Genomic DNA, 27,568 nt, shown 5'->3' on the forward strand with positions numbered 1-27,568 from the left:
TGGTGTAACAAGGTAGTCCAGATTTACTTTTTTTTTGGATCTCTTAGCCCAATAGTAATCTACCTTTAGGAAGTCATTGTTAAACTTCACATGGCAGGAGACACTGTGGACTCTAGTTATATACACTGATACAAAGTTTCTGTTTGTATTCCCTAGCATTAGATAGGCCTAGGAAATACACATGTATATGTATGGAGAAGGCCTTGAGTTCATTTCCGTGTTTATCTTTTTGCTCTTTGTAGGATTGTAATTCTTTCTGGCCGTAGAATTCTGGCTCCCACCATCCCTACTGTATTTATGCATTTGCTCAGTTTTCCCATTGACCAGTCTTCTGGTTTGCTAGTCTAAGGTTGGTTCAGGCCATACTGTATCCTAAAAGCAGGCGGAGGGAGACCTCCTCTTACCATGGTTCCCTTCCTCCCTGGGCTGCAGTTCAAAGCCTCAGAACTGCCTCAGAACTGCTTTATGCCTAAAGACCTTCTTGGGCTCCACTTCTGTGCCACTCCATCCTGTTTTCCATTAGAGAGTGGAAAAATTGTACATCGTTTCTTTGTCATCTTTAATCCATAAACAAGATTAGTAGTTCATCTTTCCATTTAAGACTGTAAGTCCCACACTGCAGTGCTTTTAAGAAACAGGATCCTTAAATTTAATGCAATGAAACATCTTTTGGACACAAAATAAAAATGATATTGTCTGAGACAGGGTTGATTTTATTAAATAAGGTTTTTCATGTATAGAGTCTTGGACATAGTATGTACCTTTAAATTTGCAGTTTTGAGGAACAGACTTTATGTTGAAATCTTACCATCAAACTACTCTCCTAACCCAGAATTTGAAGTTATTTAACTTTGTGGATTTTTTTCCTGACCAAATGGGACAAAGATAGGTCTTAATTTTGTTTTCAGAATGAAATTATAATTAGCAAATTTTTTACATTGTTAATAAAGTAAAAATGTACTTTGAGCTGTGCAAGTACATAATCACATCAGCCATCAGCAGAGAGAGTCAAGAGGTTGCCCCAGTGTGATCAATCTGCCCTACATAGGGATGGCCAGGCCACTAGAGCTTCAGAGTGCACAAGCAGTGAAGCGAATACTTTCTGGCATCCTGGTGCTGTCTCCCAAATAACACAACTCGTTTTGGACCTTAGGGAGGCCATGATGGTATTGTAGAAAAACAAAGACTTCATTCTGAGACCTTTGTTTCCCCTTTGGCTTTCACTGTGTAGCCCTGGCTGTCCTCAAACTCACTCTGTAGACAATACTGGCCTTGCCTCCTGAGTGCTGAAATTATAGGTGTGTGCCTCCATTTCTGAGCATTTTGAGACTTTTAAAAGAAGCTTTTTGATGCTGATGTAAAATACCAAAGTCTTTTCTTTCTTTTGTTCTTTTGGGACATGAGGTTTCTGAACAGCGTGAATGTTGCCCAAAATGCGGAAAAGAAAAAGAAAATCAAACCAGATGCCAAAGTTGTGGTATTGTTTTTCATAATGATTTGCAAAGAAATTGCCGACAAGCAGTAACGTTGAATGAATCTACTGGACCATTGCTAAGAACATCAATTCATCAGAACTCTGGAGGACAGAAATCACAAAACACAGGATTAACAGCTAAGAAGTTTTATGGGAACAGTGTGGATAAGATTCCAATTGATATTTTGCTCACCTGTGATGGTAGCAGACATAATTACATACAGACAAATGGGAAAGTCATTTTACCTGGAGGAAAAATACCTAAAATCACAAACCCGAAAGAACGAAAAACAAGCGTGTCAGATTTAAACGATCCAAGTAAGCATCCTCTTCTTGTTTCCTCTTCTTTCCTGAAACTCAAAAACCCTTGTGTTCCAGTGGAACCTTTGTTCCTGAGCATTACTGTATTAGATTAGTAGATTAACTGTAGTCTTTAGTATTACTTAATAGCCAATATTTTTCTTGCATATTTTTAACATGAGTATATTCGAGAAGCCCAGTTTTAAGAGGCGTCTTCTTGTAGCACATAGGCATCATTTGGGGATTAAGTGATTAGAACATGTCTATTTAGTTACAAAAGTAGTAACTGACTTTGTTCACATACTGCTCATGTTAAAATAATAAATTAGAAAAGTAGTAGCTTGGCCTGTCTTTTATGCTCAAGTTCTAGTTATGGCTCATGTTGTTAAATGTCTCCTATCTAGACTTGGTGTGTGTTCTTGGTGAGTAGGCTAGCCTGGCTGGCCAGGGAGTTCCAGGGATTATCCTGTCCCTTCCCTATGCTGGGGTTAGAAACTACTATGTGGGTTCAGGGGATCAGACTCAATCCTGGGTTTGCCAACCGAGCCGTCTCTCCAGACCCTTTGTTAGTGATTTGAGGAGTTAAAAATAACACAAATAACGAATAATTTTAGTTCAATACAATATTTGACACATAGAAAGGAATCAGTGGAAATTCAGGTGCACACACAATTTAAAAGTTAATATGTAACAATCCCTGTAATAGGGTTTTAGATATCCTGCTTCTTTTGTAACGATCCTGTGAGATCGATATCATTGTAGTCTCTGATTTCATAGAGGAGAGAAATTGAATCAAATAACCAGCTTTGAAAATACTAAAAGGCCAGTATTTGTTGTGAAACTAGATAACAAAGTCAAAGAGATAAGTGGATGTCACTGGAGTGATGGCCCTCTGAGGTGGGTACATTATGCCATGTTAAGTGAGCATGTACGTGTGGGGTGCTAAAAACGGAAACCAGCCCTGTACGTTCATGCATTATGCCTTCTCTACCCGCCTTCCCTTTCCTAAGGTTACTCACAGAAGTAATTCACAGGCAGCTGCATCACCAGCATGTCTAGCTATTTACTCTTAAACTGGAGCACTTTAAAGACGATATGATAGCCCAGGGTACTTTTAATGTTTTTTCCAATTTTCTTTTTCCTGTATGAAGCACAGTTTTAGGTTGCAAATAACATTTTACATCAAAGAGTGTTACAACATTGAAATCAGCGAGTAACTGACTGTCTCTTTGCTTCATATTGTCCATCAAGAAGTGGTTTTTATTTTAAGCCAATACTTTATGACAGAACATGATGAGTGTTGAAGGTAGAACAGACGACAGAAAGTCCTGATAGCGTTCCTGGAGTGAGGAACTTGATTTTACTCGGTCAGTGCAATGTGGGCCACTTCAAGATTAAGGTACAGGGAGTGATTTGATAGGTGTAGTAATGAACCCACGATCTAAAGTCAAATTGTCTTACGATTGTCTTCTTCATGCTTATAAAGCAAGATTTTATTGAACATCAGATATTGGTATAGTTTCTTCTCAGGATCAATTATAATTTTACTGCTTTCTATGTAAGGGAAAATTATCAGCCACATATTTTAAATGTATGTCATTTTGAACATAATTTGGATATTTTCAAGCCATAAATTTTTGTAACTCAGAAATAGACATATGGGTACTTCTGTGAGTGACTGGTGTAGCTGTGTAGATTAGTGGTGACTCTACCGTGTTTTATTTTTTTCTTTGTCAGTACTGGAGATTTGAACCCTGGGCCTGAAACATGATAGGCAAGCGCTCTACTGCTGAGCTGTATCCCCAACCCTGGTAGTGGTGGTTATAGAAGCTCTAAGGCTAAAGAGTTGATTTCATATTTGTCTAATGTTTTTGAAAAGAGTATGTATCATGTGCTTTTTAAAATCTTATTCTTGTTATGAGATACAGTGGGTTACATCTTTTTTCATGGAGTCAGCTCTTGCTTTCCAGTTTTACATGGATTTCAGTGGTCAAACTCAGGCCACTTGGGCTTGTGCAGCAAACAATCGTACATGCTGAGCCATCTCACGAGCTCCTCCTTGACTTGCTTTTATTGCTCTCATGTGGAGAAGATCTAAGACAAAGTTGGTATATTTCCCAGTTAATATTTTAACTGACAAAAATGAAATGAAAGTGTAAAATTTTTTCATGTAAATTTTGACTTTTCTTTATGATTTTAGTCATTTTGTCCAGTGATGACGATGACGACGACGACAGGACTAAGAGAAGAGAGAGCACGTCCCCGCAGCCTGCCGACTCAGCATGCTCCTCTCCAGCACCGTCTACTGGGAAAGTTGAAGCCGCACTGAATGCAAATACGTGCAGAGCAGAGCAGGAACCTAGAAGCAGTCCCGCAGAGTCTGAGTTAAATACCGTTGTCATACCAAGAAAAGCAAGAATGAAGGACCAGGTACTTTCAGATTAAGGTCTTTCCTTTGGGGTATTACCTCTATTTTGGAAAAGTAATTTGTTAGTGACAGCAGGGGAAGATGGCTTATTCATTAACGTATGCTCAGATACTGTAGAAGACCATTAAACTATATGCAAAAAAAATTACAATTTAACCAGAGGCTTGAGGATAAGAATCCAACAGGAAAAAGCCAGCATTATTCTTTTTTTTTTTTTTTTTTTTTTCTTTTTTTCGGAGCTGGGGACCGAACCCGGGGCCTTGCGCTTCCTAGGTAAGCGCTCTACCACTGAGCTAAATCCCCAGCCCCGCCAGCATTATTCTTAACAAAATGTTAGTACATGATTTCTTATCCAAGATGTCTATGACCAGAAATGTTTTAAATTTCAGGGGTTTTTTTTTTTGTTGTTGTTGTTTTTGTTTTTTAATTTGGAATATTTGCATTTATACAGTTAAGTATTTGTAGCTAGGAACTAAGTCTAAAGAGAAATTACTTATATTTGTCACATACAGTATATGGATAATCTTGAGTTAAGTTTTATCCAGCTTTTTTTGGTTTACTTGCATTTTCTTTTTTTTCTTTTTTTTTTGTAAAATTGCTTATTTATATGTATTCCTGTGTATGTGTACGTACATACACATGAGTACAGGTATCAGCAGAGGCCACAGGCTTCCTTTGGAGTTAGAATTGCAAGCGTTTGTGAGCCCTCTGAACTGCATCCTGAAAACTGAACTCAGGTCCTCTGGAAGAGCAGATTGCTCATTTAACCAAAGAGCTGTCTCTTCTATACCTCCCTGGCATCTTTGCATGTGTGTGTGTGTGTGTACATGTATATATTTCTTAGGAAACCTAGCAGGCTAGAAGTTATTTTAATTTCAGTGTATGTCACCATAATATATAGTTATATTTTACCATATTTTATAATTTACTTAAAATTTCCAAAAGATTCAGATAAAAAAAAGGTAATGTAAATAAAAAGATTCAGAAAGAGGGAATTATAATACAAATGCCATACAATATTGTAATAGACTAAATGTTATCAAAAGTGAGCAAACAGAGCTGGCTCTACAAGGTAAGGTTCCTGCTGACAAGCTTGATAATCTAATTTCTATTTCCAGGACCTACATGAGGGAAAGAAGTGATTTACTGCCCTGACTTCCATGTGCACTGGTGTTTTTGTACAACACCCCCCCAATAAATAAATGTTTTAAAAAAGTAAATCACTAAACCTGAAGACAGTAAAAGAAAGAAATAAAGGACCAGGTGTATCTAACCTTTTGATATTGTAAAGTGACAGTCACTGTAAAGTGATGGTCATTGTAGATAAACATTGTAAGAGTTCATGCTGGAGACTTGAGCAGTTGAATTGTTGTTTTAAATCTCACAGTGTTTTAAGTAAGTTTGTGATTGTCTTCATAGCTGCTGTTGGCAACATGTAGTCATGAGAGCATAAGTTGGACATGCTGTCCACTTAAAACTACCACATAAAAAGTATAAATTAGGCAGGAAATACTTACTGTGTGTTCCTGTTAAGATTCCAAGGGAGGGGAGGGAACTTTTCTGGTTTGGCAGTAGAAAGCAAAGCCATGGCTTTTAGGAAAATCAATATAAAAAAAATCTTAAAATTTTTAGGGTTGGAGAGATGGCTCAGTGGTTAAGAGCACTGACTGCTCTTCCAGAGGTCCTGAGTTCAAATCCCAGCAACCACATGGTGGCTCACAACCATCTGTAATGAGATCTGATGCCCTCTTCTGGTGTGTCTGAAGACAGCTACAGTATGCTTGTATATAATAAATAAACCATTAAAAAAATTAAATTTTTTAAATATATATCATTTGACCCCATACAATATTTCTCAAAGGAATTCTTCTTCCCTCTTCTCAAGGTATGATTTATACAAACGAGATTCTTATCTGAGCGTTGTTCGTCATAGCTGCAATCCCAGCACTGGGTAAACCAAGGCAGGAGGATTGCTGCACCTTTGATTGAGACTGCTCTGGGGGGAGAGTGAATTGTAGGCAAACCTGAGCTACAGAGTGAGACCCTGTCTCTAAAATCAAAGTAAGATAGAAGCCAACAACAGCAAGGCACTATTAATAATGAAAAAAAAAATCACTGTCCACTGGTACAGGTGTGACCGGACCAACGTCACCAATTGAAGATAAAAATGAGAGTTAAATCAATGCATAGTACTCATCAGAATAACAAGATACAGGAATATATGAATTTATAAAGTGGACGTGCTTTACAAAATGAACATTTTATTTTATTTTATTTTTTTTTTTTTTAGCAGAGAAGACAGGTTTACTAAGGAAGAGAAAAAGTCTAGACCTTAAAACCGAGAAACAACCAAGATGACTTTTTAAACTGGGTTCTTATTTTTATAACTTAGTGCCTTTCCAAGCATGGCAAGACAAGCAAAATAAGTAGCAGAATACTTTACTAAAAAGAAATTTAAATCAGGGTATGGAATGTAAATAAGATTTAATAGATTAATAAGGAAAAATAGCATTAGTTGATACTATAGTTCATTTTTTATGTATTTGTACTTTCTTTTTTTTTTTTTTAAAGATTTATTTATTGTATATAACTACACTGTTGCTCTCTTCAGACACACCAGAAGAGGGCATCAGATCTCATTACAGATGGTTGTGAGCCACCATGTGGTTGCTGGGATTTGAACTCAGGACCTCTGGAAGAGCAGTCGGTGCTCTTAACCACTGAGCCATCTCTCCATCTCTTAAAGTCGGAAAGAAATTGAAGGACTAAGGAGGAGGGATAGCTCTGTCATTAACATGCTTGCTACACAGCCTGAAGATCTGAGTTTGATCTTTTAACACCCATGCAGAAAGTCAAGTATGGATTGTAACCCAGCACTGGAAAGGGAGGGACATTGTGCATCCCTTGGCTTACTAGCCAGCTAGCTATCCTTAGCCAATCCAAGAGCCCCAAGGTCCCAGGGAGACCCTGGCACATGCTAACATACAGGTGCTTGCACACTGGTGCTCACACAAGCATAGGAGTATTGAAAAATGAATCAAGTTCTGGAAAGGTAGTAATCAGTTAGTAAATATGAATGAATTGCTTCTTGTTAACTTTACTGATTGCCAATGTTTTGTAACCATGGTAGTGCTCCAGTGGTGTTTGCAAAGATAGAATGTTATGGTTGTAAATTGGTGTAACTTCACTAGAGGACACTTGAGCACTGATTGCACATGGGAACCAGACTCTACTTCAGAAATGTTTATTGGAGATAGTTTATTGTGGGGACAGACCAAAAAGTGCAACATAGAGGGGCTGAGTTAAATGAATTGGACTTTCATGGAGTAGGATTGTTTAGGTTTTTGATGGCACACTGACCAAAAGGCTCCTGTTTCCCCTTTCTGTGCTGCTCTGTAGCCGCTTATGGAGCTATCAGACCCTTTCCTCTTAGGATTCTACTGGGAGCAACACTTGTTATCTATAATTAGAAACAGAGTAGCTCTCATGAAAACAATGATTGTAAAGCTTAAAAAGTAAACCAAGCCAAAGCAAACATGTCTAAGGTGTTTTTAAAAAGTCTTTGATGTGTCCTATTAATAATTTAGGAAAATAGTCATGATAAACAGTTTCTTATTCTGAAAAGGTGATGTATAAACCCATAGCTATATGGTGTGGTGTGTGTTTTCCTAGAGGAAAGTAGAGGTAACAGGTCTGTTTCCAGGCTGTCTGCCCTCAAACATTGTATAGCTCAGGCCTTCAGTTCTCAGATGCACTTCGGCCTCAGCCTCCCCAGTGTTGAGGTTACACAAGTGGAAGAAGCCTGGTTCAGGTTCGTTCCATTAACGTGATTATCTCTAGTTCCATCCATGATGTTGCCAACCATAGGATTCTATGCTTTTACATGTCTGAGATGTATTTCATTGTGTCTGTGTACTGTGTTTTTATTTCCCCCGTTAGTTGGTGTGCACTCTAATTGTTTGTCTTGTCTTGTGTCAATCGTTCTGTAATGAGCATGGGTTGCAGGCATCTCTGGCAGCTGCTCTCACATACTTTGGATAGGAGCAATTGTATTGTCCTGTTTTAAGTTGGAAAAATCTCTTACAGTGTTTCTGAAATGGCCGTAGTAATTTAGAGTGTGCCTTTGTCTGCGTCCTTGCTATCACGTATTCATTTTCCTAATGCTATTTTGAGAACATCTCACTGTGATTTTGATTTATATTTCCTTTGTAATTAGTGGTGCTAATCATGTTTTCCCTGTACCTGTTAAACTATTTGTGTGTCTTCTTTTGCAAACTGACTATTTAAGTCTATTGTCCCTGTTTCTGTTTCTTTATCAATTTGAGATATAAGATCTCATTTAGCCCAGGCTGGCCTTGAACTTCCTATGTAGCTAAAGATGGTCTTCCTGCCTCTGCCTCCCCAATGCTGGGATTGTAGGCGTGAACTTCAGTGCCAGCCCAGTGGACTGGATTATATTTGTGTTCACCACTGAGTTCCTTATGTATTTTAGATATTAGCCCTTTGTTAGATAGTTGACAATTTTTTCTCATATCTTTTAGGGTGTGTTTGTGTGTGTGTGTGTGTGTGTGTGTGTGTGTGTGTGTGTGTGTGTACTTTCAGTATCTTGTGTGTAAAGTCCATTGCTATCTATCTATATTCTATCATTTGGAAGGAAGTCTCTCCTCTGTGTTTGTTTGTACATGTTTTATAGAATTTAGATTGTATATTGATGTTTTTGTTTAGAAAATTTTTACATGTCAGAAAAAAATTTATGAATGTGACTGTTTTGCCTGCCTGTATATCTATGCATCACTGGCTGCCAGTGCCCACAGGGATTAGAACTGGCAGAATTGGAGTTGTAGATGGTTGTGAGCCACCATGTAGATGCTGCAAATTGAACTCAGGACCTCTTACCCTCAAAACCATCTCTCCAGTCCTATCTGTATGTACTCTTGTGCTTGTTGGCACTGCATTTTCCCTGCATCATTTATGGAAAAAGACTATCTTTCCTCTAGTGTATATTCTTAGCGCTTCATTCAAACATGTTACCTGGAGCAGGGCACTTGGGATGCTGAGGCAAGATGATCCTCAGTATGAGGGCATCAGAGACAACACAAAGATTCAGCTTCACAAAACCAAACAAGGGCTGAAATGATAGCTCCACTGCTAAAGGCCAAAACACAGACTTCCAGAGGACTAGAGTTCTGTTCCCAGCACCCACAGTAATCAAAACCATCTCTTGAGCTAACCCTTTCTCACACTCACTGATGAAAATGAAACAAAGCATAAAATTACTTGCCTGTAGAAGTGTGAATTTAGTTTCTTTCCAGGTTTTTTATTCTGTTGCATTGTTCTGTTGGTTGAACTTTTGCTGTTTATTGGGCTTCCATGCTGTGACTTTGAAGTATATGTTGAAGTTAGAAGGTAGATAATTTTGTTGTTTTTTCTTAAACAGGGTTTCTCTGTATATCCCAGGCTGTCCTGGAACTCTGTAGACCAGGCTAGCCTTGAACCCCTGAGATCCTCTTGTCTTTGCCTTCTGAGTGCTGAGAGTAAAGATACATGCTCTCACCAGTAGAGGCATTCTTAGCCCTCAGTGCTTTTCATTTTAGCAAACAGAAGCTTAAGGAAGTTACTAGTTTTTGTCAAAAGTGTTAGTTTGTGATTTGAGCGTAGCCAGTGTGATTTGTAAGTTTTATTTCTGACCTTAAACTTCATGTCATAACTTGAGAATTACTTTACATAAAAGCCATAATTTCTGTTTTCTCTTGCTTTGAGGTAGGACAGTCAGTCCATGTAGTGACATTTCTCATATTGAGTCTTTTTGCATGTATGTTTAGTTTGCATGCTTGTTACAGTTCCTTACTATGTGAAGTTTTTTGTTTTCTTTTCAGCTTGGTAATTCCATCAGCACACCTCTAAAACGTCGTAAAGTAAACACTCATGGAGCTTTAATTCCCGTTACATCTTTAAGCTGCCAAGACTTTGGCAGTGTCATTTTAAACTGCCGAAGTATACGAGTTGGAACACTCTTCCGACTGTTGGTAGAGCCTGTAATTGTAAGTATGTTCTTAAACTGTTGCTGTACCGATAACAAGAATCAGATGCCACTGATAGAGTCAATCAGTGTATTTAAAGTTTGCTCAATTAAATTACTGAAGTTAATATTTAAAATTTCAGATTTTCTTACGAGTATATAAATAATAACCCATTAAAAACTGGTGGATGTGTAGGTAGAACATAAATTCAAGCGGTATTAGATTTATTGTAGGAACCTGTAAGAATGTGTATGACTCATACTTACAGTTAAGTTCTGTCGTTTGTATTTTATTGTACAGTTTGGGTACACCTTGTCCAAAATTTCAGAATTCTCCGAAGTCTGAAACCTTGGGCACTGACAGGAACTTAAAAGATTTGTATTGCTGGATATGGTGAATATACTCTATCTGAGTCAGATGGACTGGTGTATGCTACAAGCCATTTTGGAGTCGGATGGCAGCAGGATCACCAGGAAGTTGGGTGTGGAGGCGTGGTTACAAGCAAGCAAATAAAACAAACCAAGTTGGATGAGAGGCACATTCCTCAGTCTCATAAAAAATAAAATAAGATAAAGATTGCCTTGGTTTTAGGGGAGGAGCTCAGTGGCGGGTCTCATGCTTAGCGTGTGCTCAACACTGTATATTCAGTCCTCAGTGCTGCCTGGGAGAAAGGCTTAGATTTTGGAGGATTTAAAATTTTTTATTTTTAGATCAGGGATTTTTTTTAAAGATTTATTCATTTATTATATATAAGTACACAGTAGCTGTCTTCAGATACACCAGGAGAGAGCATCGGATATCTTTACAGATGGTTGTGAGCCACCATGTGGTTGCTGGGAATTGAACTCAGGACCTCTGGAAGAGCAGTCGGGTGCTCTTAACCACTGAGCCATCTCTCCAGCCCTAGATCAGGAATTTTTAACCACTAAAGTCTAAGAAAATATTCCACACGAACATCTCTAAAATATGAACCTCCTTTGGTCCTCAACATTTTAGAATTCTGGTTAAAGAACACGTAGTCTGTGTTTGCTTCTCATGTATCTGTTTACTGCTGTTAATACATCTTATTCTTCAATGCCTATCAGAACATTTGCCTCCTTTTGATTCTCTTCATTTCTCTAAACATTCAAGATAACTTGATTGAGGTTTATTAGTAGTTAGGCTTAATGTTAAGTGCTCTCCACATTGAAATAATTAGACAAGTTAAACCATTTTATAACCACCAATAATGATTCTGGAGAAGAACGTCAGGGGTGCTACAACCACTGGGTAAAAGGTACCCATTCACTTTAAGTATCTCTGCTTGGATTACCTCGTTATGAACACACAATATGGACGCAGAGCAAAAGCCTAGGGCCACTGCTGAGGCAGGTGATTAATAAAATGAGCAGTGAGAGCGCCTGGCACTTACGGGGCCATAGCATAGGGTCAGCACGTCATCCATATGCTACAGTTCCTGAAAATGTATGGATTGGATTTGGAAACAAGGAAACACGCCTCTAGAAGATTGCATGGTGTATGCAACTTAGATCCATAAAGTCATGTCCTGAAGAATAGTGAAGTCGAGTCTGCAGTACATTATGATATGTAATATTGACAGAGTAATGACTGAGGGAACGTTAAAACAAGGCTTGATAGAAATGTAAGTATAACTCTATATGGAAGAAGTTAAACTTGATCTCTTAGATTTGCGATGATGTTTTAGTTGTGTAGGAAAATGTACCTGTGTTTAGAAGCTTCATGCAAAAAGATTTAGGGATGAAGTAATGAGTGCTGCCTGCTTTATGGCTTTTTTTTTTTTTAGTAAAAATATAACTTATAAACAATAATATAGCAGATAAATGAAAATATTATAAGTTAATGAATCTAGGAACGAGATTTTCTTTCAGGTAGGTGTTCACTGTAATATTCTGTCAACTTCTCTGTAATAAGTTCAAAATAGCAGAGTTTATTTTGTTTTTTGTTTGTTTAGGGTGGATATTTTATCTTAGGTTTAAGCACATGGTATATGACTCAGTTTTTCTGCCCTTTGTATTCTTATGGACTGTATATACCATTTAGAATATATAGAACAAAAATTTTAATAAGTTTATTATCACTACTAACTTGTCTTTTTGTTTTTAAAGTTTTCTTTAGAGTTAATCAAGATACGTCTAGATGGTAAGCTATTTTTTATCTGTTCAGGCACTAAAGTTTATATGATCCATTTTTATAGTAATAAATATTTGTTTAATTAATTATTACATTATATAAAAGGGCTTCGTGTAATTTCATTTTGGGATGCAACTAAGCCTAATATTTTAGGGTCTCCTTTTTATTTGGAAAAATTATGTTTTATAAATGCAGTTCTTAAGAATAGTATAGAGTTTGGTAAATTATTAATTTTAAGCTTGTATTTCCTCTATTTTTTGGTTTGTCGCCTTAAAAAATTTGCTCCTTTTCCCTTTTTCTCTGTTTCCCTCTAGGACCAGATTCTGTAGAGATTATTTTAAATACCTCTGATCTAACTAAATGTGAATGGTGTAATGTCCGCAAATTACCAGTAGTGTTTCTCCAGGCAATACCAGCAGTTTATCAGAAGCTGAGCTTGCAGCTGCAGATGAGCAAAGAAGATAAAGTTTGGAATGATTGTAAAGGAATAAACAGGATAACGAGTAAGTTTTGTAGACAGATTGCAGTTAAGATAGAAGAACCTCTTCCGAACAGCAGAGTAGGAGTGTCTTAGACAGTGGGGTGTTTTATCAGTGCATCATGAGCAGTCGAAGACTTTCAGGTCAGTCAGTACGTATTTCATTGGGTAGTAATGTGATTTCCTTACTGTGAATGGATACAACAGCCTCTGAGGAAAGGCCAACAGAAAGTAGAAGGATGGGAGGTAAAACCTAGGTTTACCCATTTAGAAAGGTTGCAAACCGGGTTAAACGCCAAGCATCTGAAGTCTGTTTCACTTAAATAAAATGAATTTAACTGATGTGGCTGCTGAGTTAGGTTTGTCTGAGGAGCTGTAACTAGAAAAATTTGAATGACGTAGAAGAGGTCTCTATTCCTTAAATAGATACAGTTCTTCACTTTGTACCTCAGCAGCACAGCTGTTCATATACTGAGTGCATTGGGGCTGGGGAGGTGGTTCAGTGGTCAAGGTCACTTACTGCTCTTGCAGAGGATATGGGTTGTTTCCCAGCACCCACATGCAGCTCACGATTATCTGTAACTTCAGTTCTGAAAGATGTAGCTCTCTTCTGGCCCTTCTGTGGGCAGCAGACACACAGTCCTGCACAGACGTACATGAAGACAAACACAAACAACAAAAGTGATTTATATAAAAAATTACATTTTAGGGGTTGGGGATTTAGCTCAGTGGTAGAGCGCTTGCCTAGCAAGTGCAAGGCCCTGGGTTCGGTCCCCGGCTCCGAAAAAAAGAAAAGAAAAAAAAAATTACATTTTAGCATTAATTGCAGCTTCAGCTTAGCATCCAGGAGATGCTGCCATCGCTGCAAGGATTTATACGTTAGTGAACAGTGGCTTTGCAGGTCCACTATATGTAGGTTTCCTAACCTTCCTTGGCAGAAATGCTAATTGATATATTTTAAGATTATGATTTAGTTTCAATCCTTTGGGAATAGTGGTTCTCAACCTTCCTAATGCTGCCACCCTTTAGTCCAGTTCCTGATGTCATGGTGACCCCCAACCATTGTTGTTGCTAATTCATGACTCTAATTTTGCTACTGTTGTGAATCATGATGTAAGTATCTGATATACTGGAGATCTGATATGCAACCTGTGGAGGCTTAGACCCATAGATTGAGAATCATGTTTTAGAAGTACATTGTTTTTATCTTTTAATAGCTTTGTTAATGAGCTATTTAGACCTGGTTCCTTTGGTAATAATTAATACTGCCCATTTTCCAGTATTGTGAATCCCCATGTACCAAATACTGTTATGAATATATATTCCAGAACCTAGATGACTACAGGTTGGTATTCTTATCCGTGCATGCAAATGCACATATGCTTGTGCATGCACAGATATGGATAACAGAGGTGGTCAGCCTCAGATATTGTCAGCTTTTTGAGACTGAATCTTTCAGTGCTCGAGATTTAACATGTGGGCTAGCCTGGCAGGTCTGCAACCAGAGAGATCGGCCGGTCTCCGTGTCTTTTATGTGGATTTTGGGGATCAAACTGAGGTTCTTTCTCATGCTCTGGTGGCACACACTTTACTGACTGAGTTATCTCCCTAACCCTCTTTTGGCCTTTTCTCTTTAAAGAGTGTTTCAGTATTTGCTGTATAGCCCAGGTTTTCCACACACTCTTGGCAATCATCCTGCCATCACGTGTTGGAATGCGGTCACGCTGTCTGCTTAATCTGTTGAGTCTCATAGCTGTCTTTCTTTCTTTCTTTCCAGGTTTAGAAGAACAGTACATTATTTTAATTTTTCAAACTGGCCTTGATCATCAGGCAGATGTGGTCTTTGAAAGTATCATTACTGACATTGGTATAAGAAATAATGTTTGCAACTTTTTTGCAAAAATTCCTTTTGAAGAAGCCAACAGCAGACTTGTTGCCTGTACAAGAAGCTATGAAGAGAGCATCAAAGGAAACTGTGTGCAAAAAGAGAACAAAGTGAAAACTGTAATTACATTTTAAAATCTTACCATAATTTTAATAATTGGGTAATTCTGTTTGCTTTTTGTAAGGGATCAAACCCTGTTTGCTGGGAATCAAAACCAGGGCTTCTACATATGTTAGGCAGACATCTTGCCATGAGCCATACCCTGAATAATAATGAGTAGTTTTAAAATGAAATGTTTAAATATTGCTCATTTTGATGTTAATCTTCAAATTTTATTGTAAAATCAAAGAAATTTAAATTTTAAGATGTGTGATGTAAGTTTTGGTCTCATTTAGTTCCCTTTCACACTGTCTGTTCTTTTTCTCCTGTCTCTTCACACTGCATTCACTGCTCACTCAAATAGATTGTTGCCCTGTGTCCTAGAGCCAAAGGTCCCCTGTGCATAGTGCATACTTGTTTTGGCATAGTTGACAGTATTGGAAGTAAGGAGCACACTGACTGTCAGCCTGCTTGCAGTTAGCTGTATAGACATGCCTCAGAGTTAGGCAGCGCTCAAGCCCCGTGGGCGAAGGACCACTGCACCATTTGTATAGCAACTCGGTTTGGCTAGTTTGGAGATTTGCTTAGTTGACTGGAAATAACTCTTTCAACCCGGCTACAAACTTAAATGTGGATGGTTTGAGGCATAATTTGATAAGTTTTATGTGTTTCAGGGTCTTGTTTATAAACTGATGGCAGACTGGCAGTCCTGCCTGTATATCTGAGGTTCAGGAATTACACATGTGTTCCCACATGCACTCAGCTGAAAACTTTGTTTTTGTTCATTTGCTTTGGTTTCTTTTTGTTTTTGTAGTTATTCATTTTTAAAATTATTCCTACTCTGTAGCTCTAGATAGCCTAGGTCTTGCTATGTAGCCTAAACTTTGTAATTTGCCCACTTCCTACCCCCACTTCAAGGGCTAGGATTAGAGGTACACATCAGCATATCTGGCAACTTTTTTTTTTCCTCTTTAATGCTTTCCTGGGCAATTATTCTTTATCTCCAGTGAGCTGTATATCCAGCCCCAAGACACCATCTTGATAACTGAACTAGACTTCATACATGTCATGCAAGGCAGGGACGAGGAAAAGAGAGAAAACTCTTTTGCAGAGATTTTTTAAAAAGGCAGGTAGAACGGACTCAGGTTTTCCTGTAGTAAGTGTTTAATTCATTGAACTGTATGTTTTAGCACCTGTGCCCAGCTCCCACAGACTGCCTAGTCTTTGCACCAACTTAGGTTTCCACTGTTATGAAAAAAACAAAACAAACAAACAAAACCACTTTAGGATTTGTTTTATTTTAGCAGTTCTTCAAATCTTACCAGTATGATTCAGTATGAATAGTAGACATAAGAAACTGAAAACCATTATGACATATTGTCTGGAGCTACTAGTGAAGCTAACCCCATTACTAGCTTTTTGTTGCTTATTTTTAAGCACCGCTCACCCCTTTCTTTGTAGATTGTTATTTTCAGGCTTGCTTGGCTTATTTGTTTTTGTTTTTGAGACACTATCTAACCTTGGCTGTCCTCAAACTACCCGTGTCTCCTGAGTGCTTGGGCTAAAGGTGTGCATTATCCTTTGAGACACCTCTTCTGCCTTGTACTTGCTCTTTTTATTTAAAAGTTCCCAGTTAACTTCACAAGTTGGTTATTTTTTCTGCCAGGTGTCCTTTGAATCTAAAATACAACTTAGAAGCAAACAAGAATTGCAGTTTTTTGATGATGAAGAAGAAGCTGGAGAGAGCCATACAATCTTCATTGGCCCTGTAGAAAAGTGAGAAAATTCTTTTATGTTTTCAGTGCTTAAAAATGTCTGTTTCTGTGTTATGTAATGTTTTCTTTCCCTTTATTATAGATTGATAGTATATCCACCACCTCCAGCCAAGGGAGGCATTTCTGTTACTAATGAGGACCTGCACTGTCTGAGTGAAGGAGAGTTTTTAAATGATGTTATTATCGACTTTTATTTGAAGTAAGTTAACTGACTTATTTATAAGTAAATCTGACATTCTGCCATTGCATATCTTTTTAAGTCTTTGCTTCCTGAAATCAGACTTTTGATTACAATTTTTTGTCACTGTCATATGTTGTGGCACTCGAGAAGAGTGATCTACTCAAACATCCTTTCTCTAACTTGGTTTCGGCATCTTTAAAATGAGAATACGCTCTCCCAGAGGTCCCGAGTTCAGTTCCCAGCAACCACATGGTGGTTCACAACCATCTGTAATGGGATCCGATGCCCTCTTCTGGTGTGTCTGAAGACAACAACAGTGTACTCACACACATAAAATAAATAAACTTTTTAAAATGAGAATAAGGGTTGTGAGAGTTGAATGAGGCACTACATGTGAGATAGTAAGGAACTGCCAGCACAGTTTTCATAACTACTAGCCTACTGTGTGTTTATTGGTGTGTGCAGTGAAAGGGCGCATACCTGAAACAAAGTAAGACGCAGCCTTCTTAGACCCAGGCTGGCGTCTTCTAGTTCCCAGATATTTGAGCTTATCTCTTAACTCCAAATGTGTTTTGAAACCTGATTGTTGAAACCTGAAAAGTTGATTTACTAGCCCAGTGGTGGATTCACTTCACCGTGAGGGAAAGACGTCCAGGGATCTGATCCCCTCTTCTGGCTTCCAATGGCACTCACGTGCACACAGAACATAACGTATGAATAATATACTTACTTTTAATGTTGTTTTGGGTGACATCTTAGCTCAGCTTGACTTGGATAGGAACACTTGGCAAGCATGTATGAAATCCTTACAGCTTTTATGCCTAATTGTTCTATAAAATTATTAGAAAGGATTGTTAAAATCTCTAGCTTGCTGTTTTTAAAGCCACCTGTATTTTGAAGTTCTATTGGTAGGAAAATATGCTTTTATACCTTGGAGATTGACCCTTTATCATTATGTGGTACCCTTCCTTATCCCTGATCTTCCTCTCTTGAGTCTGTTTTGTTGACAGTGTTGATATTTCTTTGCACTTTCATGGCAAGCACTTCATCCTTTTATTTTTAACCCTTTAAGTCAATATGTAATATTTTGGAGTTACTACTACTCTGCTGCTCTCACTGCTGCTACTACTTCTTTGCAACAGAATTTCGCATATCCCATGCTGGCCTCACTCTGACTGTACAGCTGAGGGTGACCTTGGGCCTGTGGTTTTCTTGCTGGATGGGATTGCAGACATGTGCTACCATACTTAGCTAGGAGCTGAAAACTTGCTTATATGGTGTTTGGAGAATAAACCCAGGACTTCATACATGCTAAAAAAGCACTCTGCCAACCAACTTACCCTGCTCTTTCTGTTTTATATCTCATGCTGAATCAATCTTAATTTTTATATCATATAATTTATAATCCTGACTTTATTCGGTACTCATTTATAGTTAAGTTTCCAGTTAAATTTACATAATAAACCCTGATGTAAAACATGCAGTTAATAAAGGAAATCTAGGAAAATATATCATACTTTTAAATTTTTATTTATATTTCATGATACTTTTAGAAGTGAAACAAAAGGATAGTTTTTCTTGTTCTATGAGAGTTGTTTTTTTTTTCTTAATTTGTGTGTGCACAGGCAGGTATGTGCACAGGTAGCTACTAAAGCCAGGAGAGTGTCCCAGGTCTCCTAGACCTGGAGTTATGGGGCCTTGTGAACCGCCCAAGTAGTTGGTGGGAACTGAAGAAATACCTTTAATTGCTGATCTCTCCAACCTCTTGTTTCATTTGTTTGAGAAGGAAGGGATTTCAGGGCTGGGGAGGTGGTCCAGTGGTTAAGAGTTCTTGCTCTGTAAGCAAGAGACCGCAGCTTGAACCCTCAGCTCTTCTACACAGAGCACATCCGCTTTCATTGCCTGTGACGTCAGCACCAGGGGAGCGAAAGCCGAGACAGATACACAAACCTTGTTGGCTAGTAATCAAGGCCATAAGAGAGTGATGGGGAGGATTAATTCTTTTAAAGCCACGTATTTGGGGACTAGAAAGATGGCTTAGCAGTTAAGAGCACATACTATTTTTGTAGAAAACCCAGGTTCACTTTCTAGTACCCACATGGTGGCTTACAACTATTTTTGACTTCTAGTTCAAGGGGATCCAGCACCCTTTTCTGGCCTCCTGGGGCCCCGGCATACACATAGTACACAAATAGGTAAAATACACACACATCTTATATATATAATAAAAACAAATGGTTTGTGTATATATAAAAGCATGGGGGGCTGGAGAGATGGCTCAGTGGTTAAGAGTACTCATTGCTCTTCCAGAGGTCCTGAGTTCAAATCCCAGCAACCACATGGTGGCTCACAACCATCTGTAATGGAATCTGATGCCCTCTTCTGGTGTCTGAAGAGTTACAGTGTACTTATATATAATAAATAAATCTTTAAAAAAAAAAAGCATGGAATTTTTGTTTGCTTTTTGTTTATTGGGTGGGATGGGTTTTGTTCTTTCTTCTACTGTGTAGGTTTTGGGCATCAAACCAAGGTTGTTGGGCTCCATCCATACCTTTATTTGCTAAGCCATGTTGAGGCCAGAAGAGGTTGTTTTTGTGCATGTGTTTGTATGTGCATGTGCGCAAGGTTTTTCTCTCCTGTATTTTGGAGACCGGGCAGACTTGCTGTCTGCCAAGCTGGTCTCGGTTTCACAGCAATTCTCCTGTTTCAGCTTTTCCAAATGTTGGGATTACAAATAGGGACCCACAAATACCTTATCCTCACCCCTTTTGAATAGTTCCTGTATTCAAAGTTTGGAGTTTTTGAAAGTCTCACTCTGTAGTATAGCCTGCCTGGCATTGAACCTGGACTAAACAACCACAGAAATTTCTATATTCCTATCTCCTCTTGAGCATTAAGAAATGGAGCACAGACAGCAGTGCCCAACTTAGTTGATGTTTTTCAAAGTAGCTTTTGGCCAGCAAGAATAGTATGGTTTTCCTTTTAGGTATAGCTCCAGTCTTCTAAATAGTTTGCTATGTATTCTGTTAGGAATATTAACGCAGAAGTCAATAACTGATTTAAACTGCCTGTTGAGGGATTATCTTTTATAATGCCTTTTGTAGGGCCTGAGCCGCCTCAGTCTCAGAATTCTTTTAGGTTGCATCCTTTTTATTAAAGCTTGAGCTTTGGGCCAGAGAGAGCTCAGCAGGGGATGATGCTTGGCATGCACCGTGCCAGCCTGCCAACCCCAGTGTAAGCCCCAGAAGCCGGTGTTCCCACACAAAACAAAGCACTTACGCAGCAAATTTGTCTCCACATCCATGTTTTGGTGTGCATGTTGTTGTCCTCCAGTATAATAATAATAATAATAATAATAATAATAATAATAATAATAATAATAATATATTTTTTTAAAAACTTGAGCTTTGAAATTATCAAATGGTATAAAGTAAAAGGCTTTTTGAGAAGAACAGACCTCTTAAGTATTTTGTGTTTCTGTGTAAGATTTCACACGACAAGTTTGAAACATAAACAATTAAATTTATTAAATTATAATTTTCTTTTGCAATATAAGGGGTCATGGATGTTTGTTTTTGTAAGTCTCTCCAGCACAGTAGCAAGAAAAACAAGAATGCTTTTTTTAAAAGATTTATTCACTTTACAAACTACTATCAGCCATTCTTCTCTTCCTGAACCCTTCATATAAGTCTTCCCCCATTCGACTTCCCCGTTCCTTTTGAGAAGGGGTAGCTCCTCTCTGGGTGGATTCTTAGATTTCTGTTTCATGTGTATGAGTGCTCCCCTGCGTGTTTGTGAACCGTGCAGACTGGAGCTGGAGTTGCAGTGGGCGGTGTGCTCTGGCCACTAACCCAGCTCTTGGCAGAGCTGCGCATGCGCTTACTGCTGAGCCAGCGCTTCAGCCACAGGACTAGTTTCTTCCTCTGCACAGTATCCTTGCAATCCTTCTTGTTTCTCCTGTTTATATCGGCCACTGCTTCTGCTGAGTAAGACTCTATCATGCAGTTTATTTTTCCATCCATTAGTTAATTAGCATTTCTGCCAATATTTTTCTATGAATGTTTCTATAAAATATTTCTGTATACTTAATTTTCTGGCTTAGGGTTTGTTTTAAAACATATCTTTTAAGTTATAGTTTTAGTTCTAAAACAGACCACTTTAAATTTCCTAAAGATATTTTGGTGACATTAAGTAAACTTCATTTCTAAGATAGTGATTATGTTGGCCAAATAAGTGACTATTTGTGTATTGAGTGTACTGTGATCTATTATAATTGTTTTTTCCCCTAAAATAGATACTTGGTGCTTGAAAAACTGAAGAAAGAAGATGCTGACCGAATTCATATATTCAGTTCTTTTTTCTATAAACGCCTTAATCAGAGAGAGAGGAGAAATTCTGAGACAACTAATCTGTCGTAAGTCAGATTCTTAATTCCTTTAGTACTTTATGCCTTAATACCCATGGGTTTTAGTTCCCCATCTCACATGAGATATCAAGATGTTTATGTCCTGTGAGTGGAATGCTGTAGTATATGCACATGACCTGTATATTCCTTCATACACGTCATTTCTAGCACTTATAATGTGGTATAAGTGTTAGATACCTGTGAAGCTGTGCTTTTCAGTGGGTGGTGACAAGGAGAAGAGCATGTCTGCCTCAAAATGTTTTCTCAATATTTGAATTCATGGATGCAAAATGATAATTAAAAACAAAGTCCAACAAAAAACCCACAGACCTCTGTGTTACACTTTTGTTTCTTGAATCTTCTACTAGGAACAGCACACCAGCTCAGGTTCAGTTTTATTCTGAGTGGATGTATATACTTTTAGCTGCCCTGAAATAATCTTCCACTAGTTTTAAGAGATAACTTTTAAAAAAAAATCATTTTACTTCTATTGAGCAACATCTTTTATTCCTGTTCATCTCTCAAAATAATACTATTAATTATACCCTGATAGTTCATAACAGCTAGAATTCAGAGGCTGTCGGTCTAATACATAGAACAGTGGAGCCCAAAAGGACTCACTTGTATATCTTAGATGGTGATGAGACCATCACTGTTGTGCTTTGCTCTAAGTGTTCCTTCAGTGATGCTGACACAGGAGACTCGAACCTGTTTTGTTTTCTCTTTGTGGACTGGGCACTGAGCCACAGCCTTGGCTTGTACTGAGCAAACCGTTGCTCTCTACCACTGAGCTGCATCCCAGCCCTAAATCTGTAGTTTTGGCTTGGTCTTTGTTCTTTTTTTTTCCCCTCCTCTTGAGACAGGGTTTCTCTGTGCAGCCCTGGCTGTCCTGGAACTTACAGAGATCTGCTTGCTTCTGCCTCCTGAGTATTTAGGAAGGTGTATGCCACCACTGCCTAACATTTAATTTGTACTTTTAATAAGCTCTTAGAATGATTGTTTTCAAACAAGTTAAGGAAATTCTATTCTGCTATCACACCTGAATTCTTTACAACTGGCATTCAGGTCTTACTTGATTACTTTAATTGATTAAAAGATTCAGGAGTTGGCACACCATCTTGTAATAACATGTGCTTTGGGGTTGCTATGTCAGATATAAATTATATTTTCTACTATTTAAGAATTTCTTAAATTTTTATTGTAGACTTGAAATAGATTGACTACAGTTCATAATTTATGGTGTTGCTTTATTTTCAAATAGTGCATATTTTACTTGATCCCTTCCTTTCAGTTACCAGTAAATCATGCATTGTTAATTATCTCTCAGTATAGTTCTGTTAATAGCAACACTGCACCAGTTAGATGGTAGAGGCAAAAAGAGGTTTCATGCCTCCCCTTCCTGACGTCATCTAAGATATTGTGCTCATGAGTCTGGAGTGATGGCTCATAGAGAGCACTTAAGTGTTCTTGCAGGGAGAGGGCTAGGGTTTGGTTCCCAGCTTTAAGTTTCAGTTTGTTAGATCATCAGGTGTGAGGTGAGATCAAACTGTGTGAGATGTTACAGCTGAATCCTCTCGTCACACTCACTGCTTATAAGCTATAGCTGCAGTGACCAAGAAGGTGATTAATCTCTGTCTTTCAGGATACAACAAAAACGGCATGGGAGAGTGAAAACATGGACCCGGCATGTAGATATTTTTGAGAAGGATTTTATTTTTGTACCCCTTAATGAAGCGTGAGTAAAATTCTTTGTGAATGTGATGATACACACACATATTTTTAAATGAAGGATTTGTTTTAAAACATCTTTCTGAAATTTGTTCTCTGTATTAAAAATAGTTATGAAAGTAAACACAATTTTCTACTGAATCATAAAATAAAGGATTTTACAGAATATATTGGATAGCTTACCTAATTTTATTTTATTGGTCAAAGTACAAGACAGTCATGTTCTAAAAATGATGCTTGTATGATGCAGGGTTGTGTGTGGAGATTACCTTGTTTAGTAGGGAGTCTTTTAGTTTAAAGTCCACTCAGAGTTAACAGTAAAGGAGAAGGTGGCGGGGTCCGCGTTACTCAGCTGAAAGCCACGCTTTTAGAAGCAGTGGCTCCAGTGCTCCAGTAACGCAGTTCTGCTACTTCATTATTGTTGGATGGTGTTCATACACCCTACAGCTTTAGCATGTGATTAAGACTTGAGGATTTGTGTTTCTTTCTTTCTTTGCTTTTACTTTAAAAACCCATTTGAAAGAATTTGATTACTGGTTATGCTCTTGGGAAGTCTGAGGTAGAGGTGGTTTGTGAGTAAAAGGTAGCCTTGTTTGGCAAAAGAGGTTTTTGTTTTCTGGCATGCACAGTGACATTGTACTCTGCTTAGACAAATTAAGAAATGCCTTGACTCTGTCCCATTGTTCTCTCTTTATGATTGGAGTAATTAATGTTGACTGAAATTAGAATAGTGCAGGGCTGTTTCTGTGTAAAAAGTCTTGCTGTGTCACCCAAGATTGTAAATTGTAAATGTGGACTCATTATCCATTCTTCCTTTTCTTTTTGTAAAGCAAATTCATTTGTAATATGAGCAAACCTTTTTTCCCAAATGTTTTAGTCATACAAGGATCACTTCAGCAAATAATTTGAGGTTAATTTGAACAAGTGTAGTAGGATCCCCTCTTAAAATAGATTGTTTTGGGGTCTCAGTAGCAGGCTGCTTGGTTAGTTTTTGGAAGGCCCTCAATTCTATTCCCAGCACTACTGTGTGTGTGTGTGTGTGTGTGTGTGTGTGTGTGTGTGTGTGTGTGTGTTGAGGGGGGGTGTTTTTGATTAGGAGAGCTCATCTCCTAATTAAATCAGAGTATCAGTTATAGCTTCAAAGTACAACTTGAGACTGAATTTTTTATGCATAGTATAATAAAATTCAGAATCAAGTTTAAATGTATTCTGCATACTTAAATTTCTTGGAATTTAAGTAGCACAAACCTCTTAAAACAAAAGAGGAATGTTGTTTGTAAGATCAGAATAACAAAAGTGTTAAGTTGAAATATAATTTAGGTCATGTATAAGTTAGGACTGCTATGATCACTATCTATGTCCATGGACATCAAAGTGACATAAAAGTGGTGGAGAACCAGCAGAGTTGGGGGTCAGTGCAGGATTCTGCACCTTTGCATTGATGGAAAACAGTCTGTAAATTTCTAGTCTTACTTTTTTAAGAGGTTAAAGCTACATACTAGATAGGCCACCATTGATTTGTCATCTGCTTCATTTTAGTCATGATTTTAATCTTTGGTTTTTTTTTTAGATAGTCTCCATATGTAGCTAACCCTAACCCTGACTGGCCTGGCTCTCTCTCTCAATAGACTAAGCTCCTTGAACTCAAAAGACCCATCTCTGCCCCCCTGAGTGCTGGGATTGAAAGCATGTACCACCATACCCTGCTTGCTGCTATTTTTTTTTAAGATTTATTTTTATTTTATATGTGTGTTTGTGTGTGTATTTATATGCGCCACTGCTGCCCTTGGAGGTCAGAAAAGGGCACCAGATTCCCTAGAACTGCAGTTAAAAGTGTTTGTAAAATGCCATTGGGTGCTGGGAACTGAACCCTGGGCTCTTAGGCAATGAGCCATCTCTCTAGCCTCATGGTGCAGTTTGGTTTTTTTGTTTGTTTGTTTGTTTGTTTGTTTTTAAGCCCTGTATTTTTGAGGTTAGAAGTGATCATATGCCTCAGTATTGTTCGTTAAGTTAATAGAAAAGAAAGGCATTTTGCCTAGTTTTTAAGTGAGGCAACAGGAAATGTATAACTTCTCATAGTGGCCTGAATAGAGAATAGTAGAGCTGTCCAACCACGATGGACACGTCTTTGCACGATGTTGCGTCTTAGTTCATAAATACTGGTTTTCAAGATTTCATGTAGTCCGCACTGTCCTCAGACTTGATTTCTAGCCACAGATGACCTTGGCCTTTGGTCCTGTTTCTGCTCAAGTGTTAATCCATGCCTGGTTGTATCATCAGTTTTTGAAACACACTTCTACATTTATCATTTTTAAAACCGAGGTGGAACTTAGGATTTTCTGTATCTTAGATATTGAACTGAGGGCGTTGACATACTGTTTCTTCTGATTTAGCCTGATCTAAGACCATTGTATACTAATAACTAATTCTTAAGAATAGGGAAGAAGTATTCATCCATCTGGCCTTTTGATTGGTCTGGGGATGGGTTTTTTGTTTGAGGTTTAGGGGGTTGTTTGTTTGTTTGTTTGTTTGTTTGTTTGTTTGTTTTTGAGACAGAGCCTCATTCTGTAGCTTTGCCTTGCCTGGAATGTGCTGTGTAGACCAGGCTGGTCCCAAACTCACAGAGATCAATCAGCCTGCTTCTGCTGCCTTAGGTAACACCCCACCTGGCACCCTTTGACCTTTTTACTACTAAGAACAAAACCAGTCTTTGTGATCTTTGTATGTTTTCATGTTTGTATGTATGTATGATCTATAAATGTTTTCAGAAGAGACAATACTGCTCCTAATACTGCCTTGAGAGTCATCTAATACAAACCAATAACAATAAAAAATTAATGATGCCATGGTGTTCAGGTTAGGGATATAGCTCAATGGTAGGGTACCTGCCTAACATGGCCAAGGCCTTGGGTTTGATCCCTAGCAGTGGGGGAAAAATGTTTTCTATTAAGGGAAATATTTCTGGGCATCTTACTACATGACAGATATTCTACTCACCTAATAATCCCCTTTCATCTATAGCCTGTTCATTGCGTACTATGGTTAATAAATATGTTATTAGGGAATGTTAGGCTACATAGCTTTCTTTTTCTAGTGAACTATACTGTCGCTAGCTGCAATACCTGAAATAGCAACATGAGCTGCACTTGATAGTTAGAACTCCTTACATCGAGAATTTATAACAATAGCTAGATTAGATAGATAATACCGTTTTCATTTAATATTAACATATTCACATTTCAGCATAGCATAAGATTAAGGGTTAGGTATATAGTTTTTAATAATAAGCCTGTCTTTAACAGTTGAAAGAGACATGATAAAGAATTCGAATGGCGGGGTTGGGGATTTAGCTCAGTGGTAGAGCGCTTGCCTAGGAAGCGCAAGGCCCTGGGTTCGGTCCCCAGCTCTGAAAAAAAGAACCAAAAAAAAAAAAAAGAATTCGAATGGCTTCTGTAAATGAAAATATGCAGAAGATTGTTTGCAAGAATGAATTTAATACTCTTATAACTAACTAATTACATTGTAATAAAATAATAATAATAGGTACTATAATAATAATTAGGTACATAATCTGACAATACCCCCCAAAATCAGTGGACATTGTAGTATGTTAGCACTGATGATAAGCAAATGAGAATAATTAGAAACAAGAATTTCAAAAGACCAGTGTTTCACAAACTTATGAAAGCCATTTCAATTGATAATTTTTGACAACCATGATGAGCTTTTCCAATGATATGTTCAGTAGTGTTGTTTGTTTTTACAGTGCACATTGGTTTTTGGCTGTTGTTTGTTTCCCTGGTTTGGAAAAACCAAAATATGAACCTAATCCTCATTACCATGAAAATGCAGTCATGCAAAAACCTTCACGTGCAGAGGACAGTTATGTTTCTTCTGCCAGTGAGGTGGATGCTTGTTCACAGAACTCTGCTGCCAAGCCTGTGATTAAGAAGATGCTACACAGAAAGCATTGCTTAGCTGTAACCGATTCGAGTGCTGCACAGGAAGACAGTGAGCCTTGTTACCGGAGAAACGCATACAGTGTGAAGTGTAGCATGAAAAAAAAAAATCATGCTGTCCATGAAAATGAAGAACCAAGCAACGGAGAGTCTGCATGCCAGGAAATTTCTGATAGAACTGAAAGTGAGCATGGCCTCCAGGATGAATGCTTAAATTCTGCACATCATCCAGGTATGTACTCAAAATATTTTGAAAGGGTAAAGGAATTCAGAGTAGAATTGTTAAGGTTATTTATTTTCCCTTGTCAGACTTACTGAGGTAGAATTTACTTAGGATAACATTAACTTATGAGTACCACTTGTTTTATTAATGTATTTAGTCACATAATCAATATGACAACCAACATTTAGAATCATTATTCAAAAAAAAAAAATCTGGTGCCCCTTGTGCAGTGAGTCTCATCTCTTTACCCTAGAAGCAGAACTAGCATCTCTAGTCTGAAATTGAATGCCACTGAAAAATTCTTGTGTAACAGGTCGTAGACACATTAAAATTGTTATATACTGCTATCTTCCATATACGGTCTATATAAGATATATGTCAGAAGTATTTTTGTGCATACTAAAAAGTACTGAGTTGTACACTTGAAATGGGTGACTGTTACATGAATTTTATCACAGTTAT

The 27,568-nt window shown here is 37.9% G+C and overlaps 1 protein-coding gene across 3 annotated transcripts in view; it reads left to right on the forward strand.

Annotated features, from left to right (window-relative positions):
- The window catches only part of Senp6 (SUMO specific peptidase 6), an 83,689-nt gene that overhangs the window by 43,040 nt on the left and 13,081 nt on the right, over window positions 1-27,568 (forward strand). For all 3 annotated transcript variants that reach the window (XM_006243436.4, NM_001106842.2, XM_039081161.2), the window contains 11 exons: window positions 1,405-1,792; window positions 3,975-4,204; window positions 10,079-10,243; window positions 12,349-12,382; window positions 12,688-12,876; window positions 14,629-14,855; window positions 16,502-16,611; window positions 16,693-16,809; window positions 21,086-21,205; window positions 22,839-22,931; window positions 26,691-27,115. In XM_006243436.4, the coding sequence (XP_006243498.1) occupies window positions 1,405-1,792; window positions 3,975-4,204; window positions 10,079-10,243; window positions 12,349-12,382; window positions 12,688-12,876; window positions 14,629-14,855; window positions 16,502-16,611; window positions 16,693-16,809; window positions 21,086-21,205; window positions 22,839-22,931; window positions 26,691-27,115 (2,098 nt within the window). The remainder of the gene's footprint in view (window positions 1-1,404; window positions 1,793-3,974; window positions 4,205-10,078; window positions 10,244-12,348; window positions 12,383-12,687; window positions 12,877-14,628; window positions 14,856-16,501; window positions 16,612-16,692; window positions 16,810-21,085; window positions 21,206-22,838; window positions 22,932-26,690; window positions 27,116-27,568) is intronic.

This window comes from Rattus norvegicus, chromosome 8 (assembly GCF_036323735.1).
Source record: "Rattus norvegicus strain BN/NHsdMcwi chromosome 8, GRCr8, whole genome shotgun sequence".
NCBI classification, from domain to species: Eukaryota; Metazoa; Chordata; class Mammalia; order Rodentia; family Muridae; genus Rattus; species Rattus norvegicus.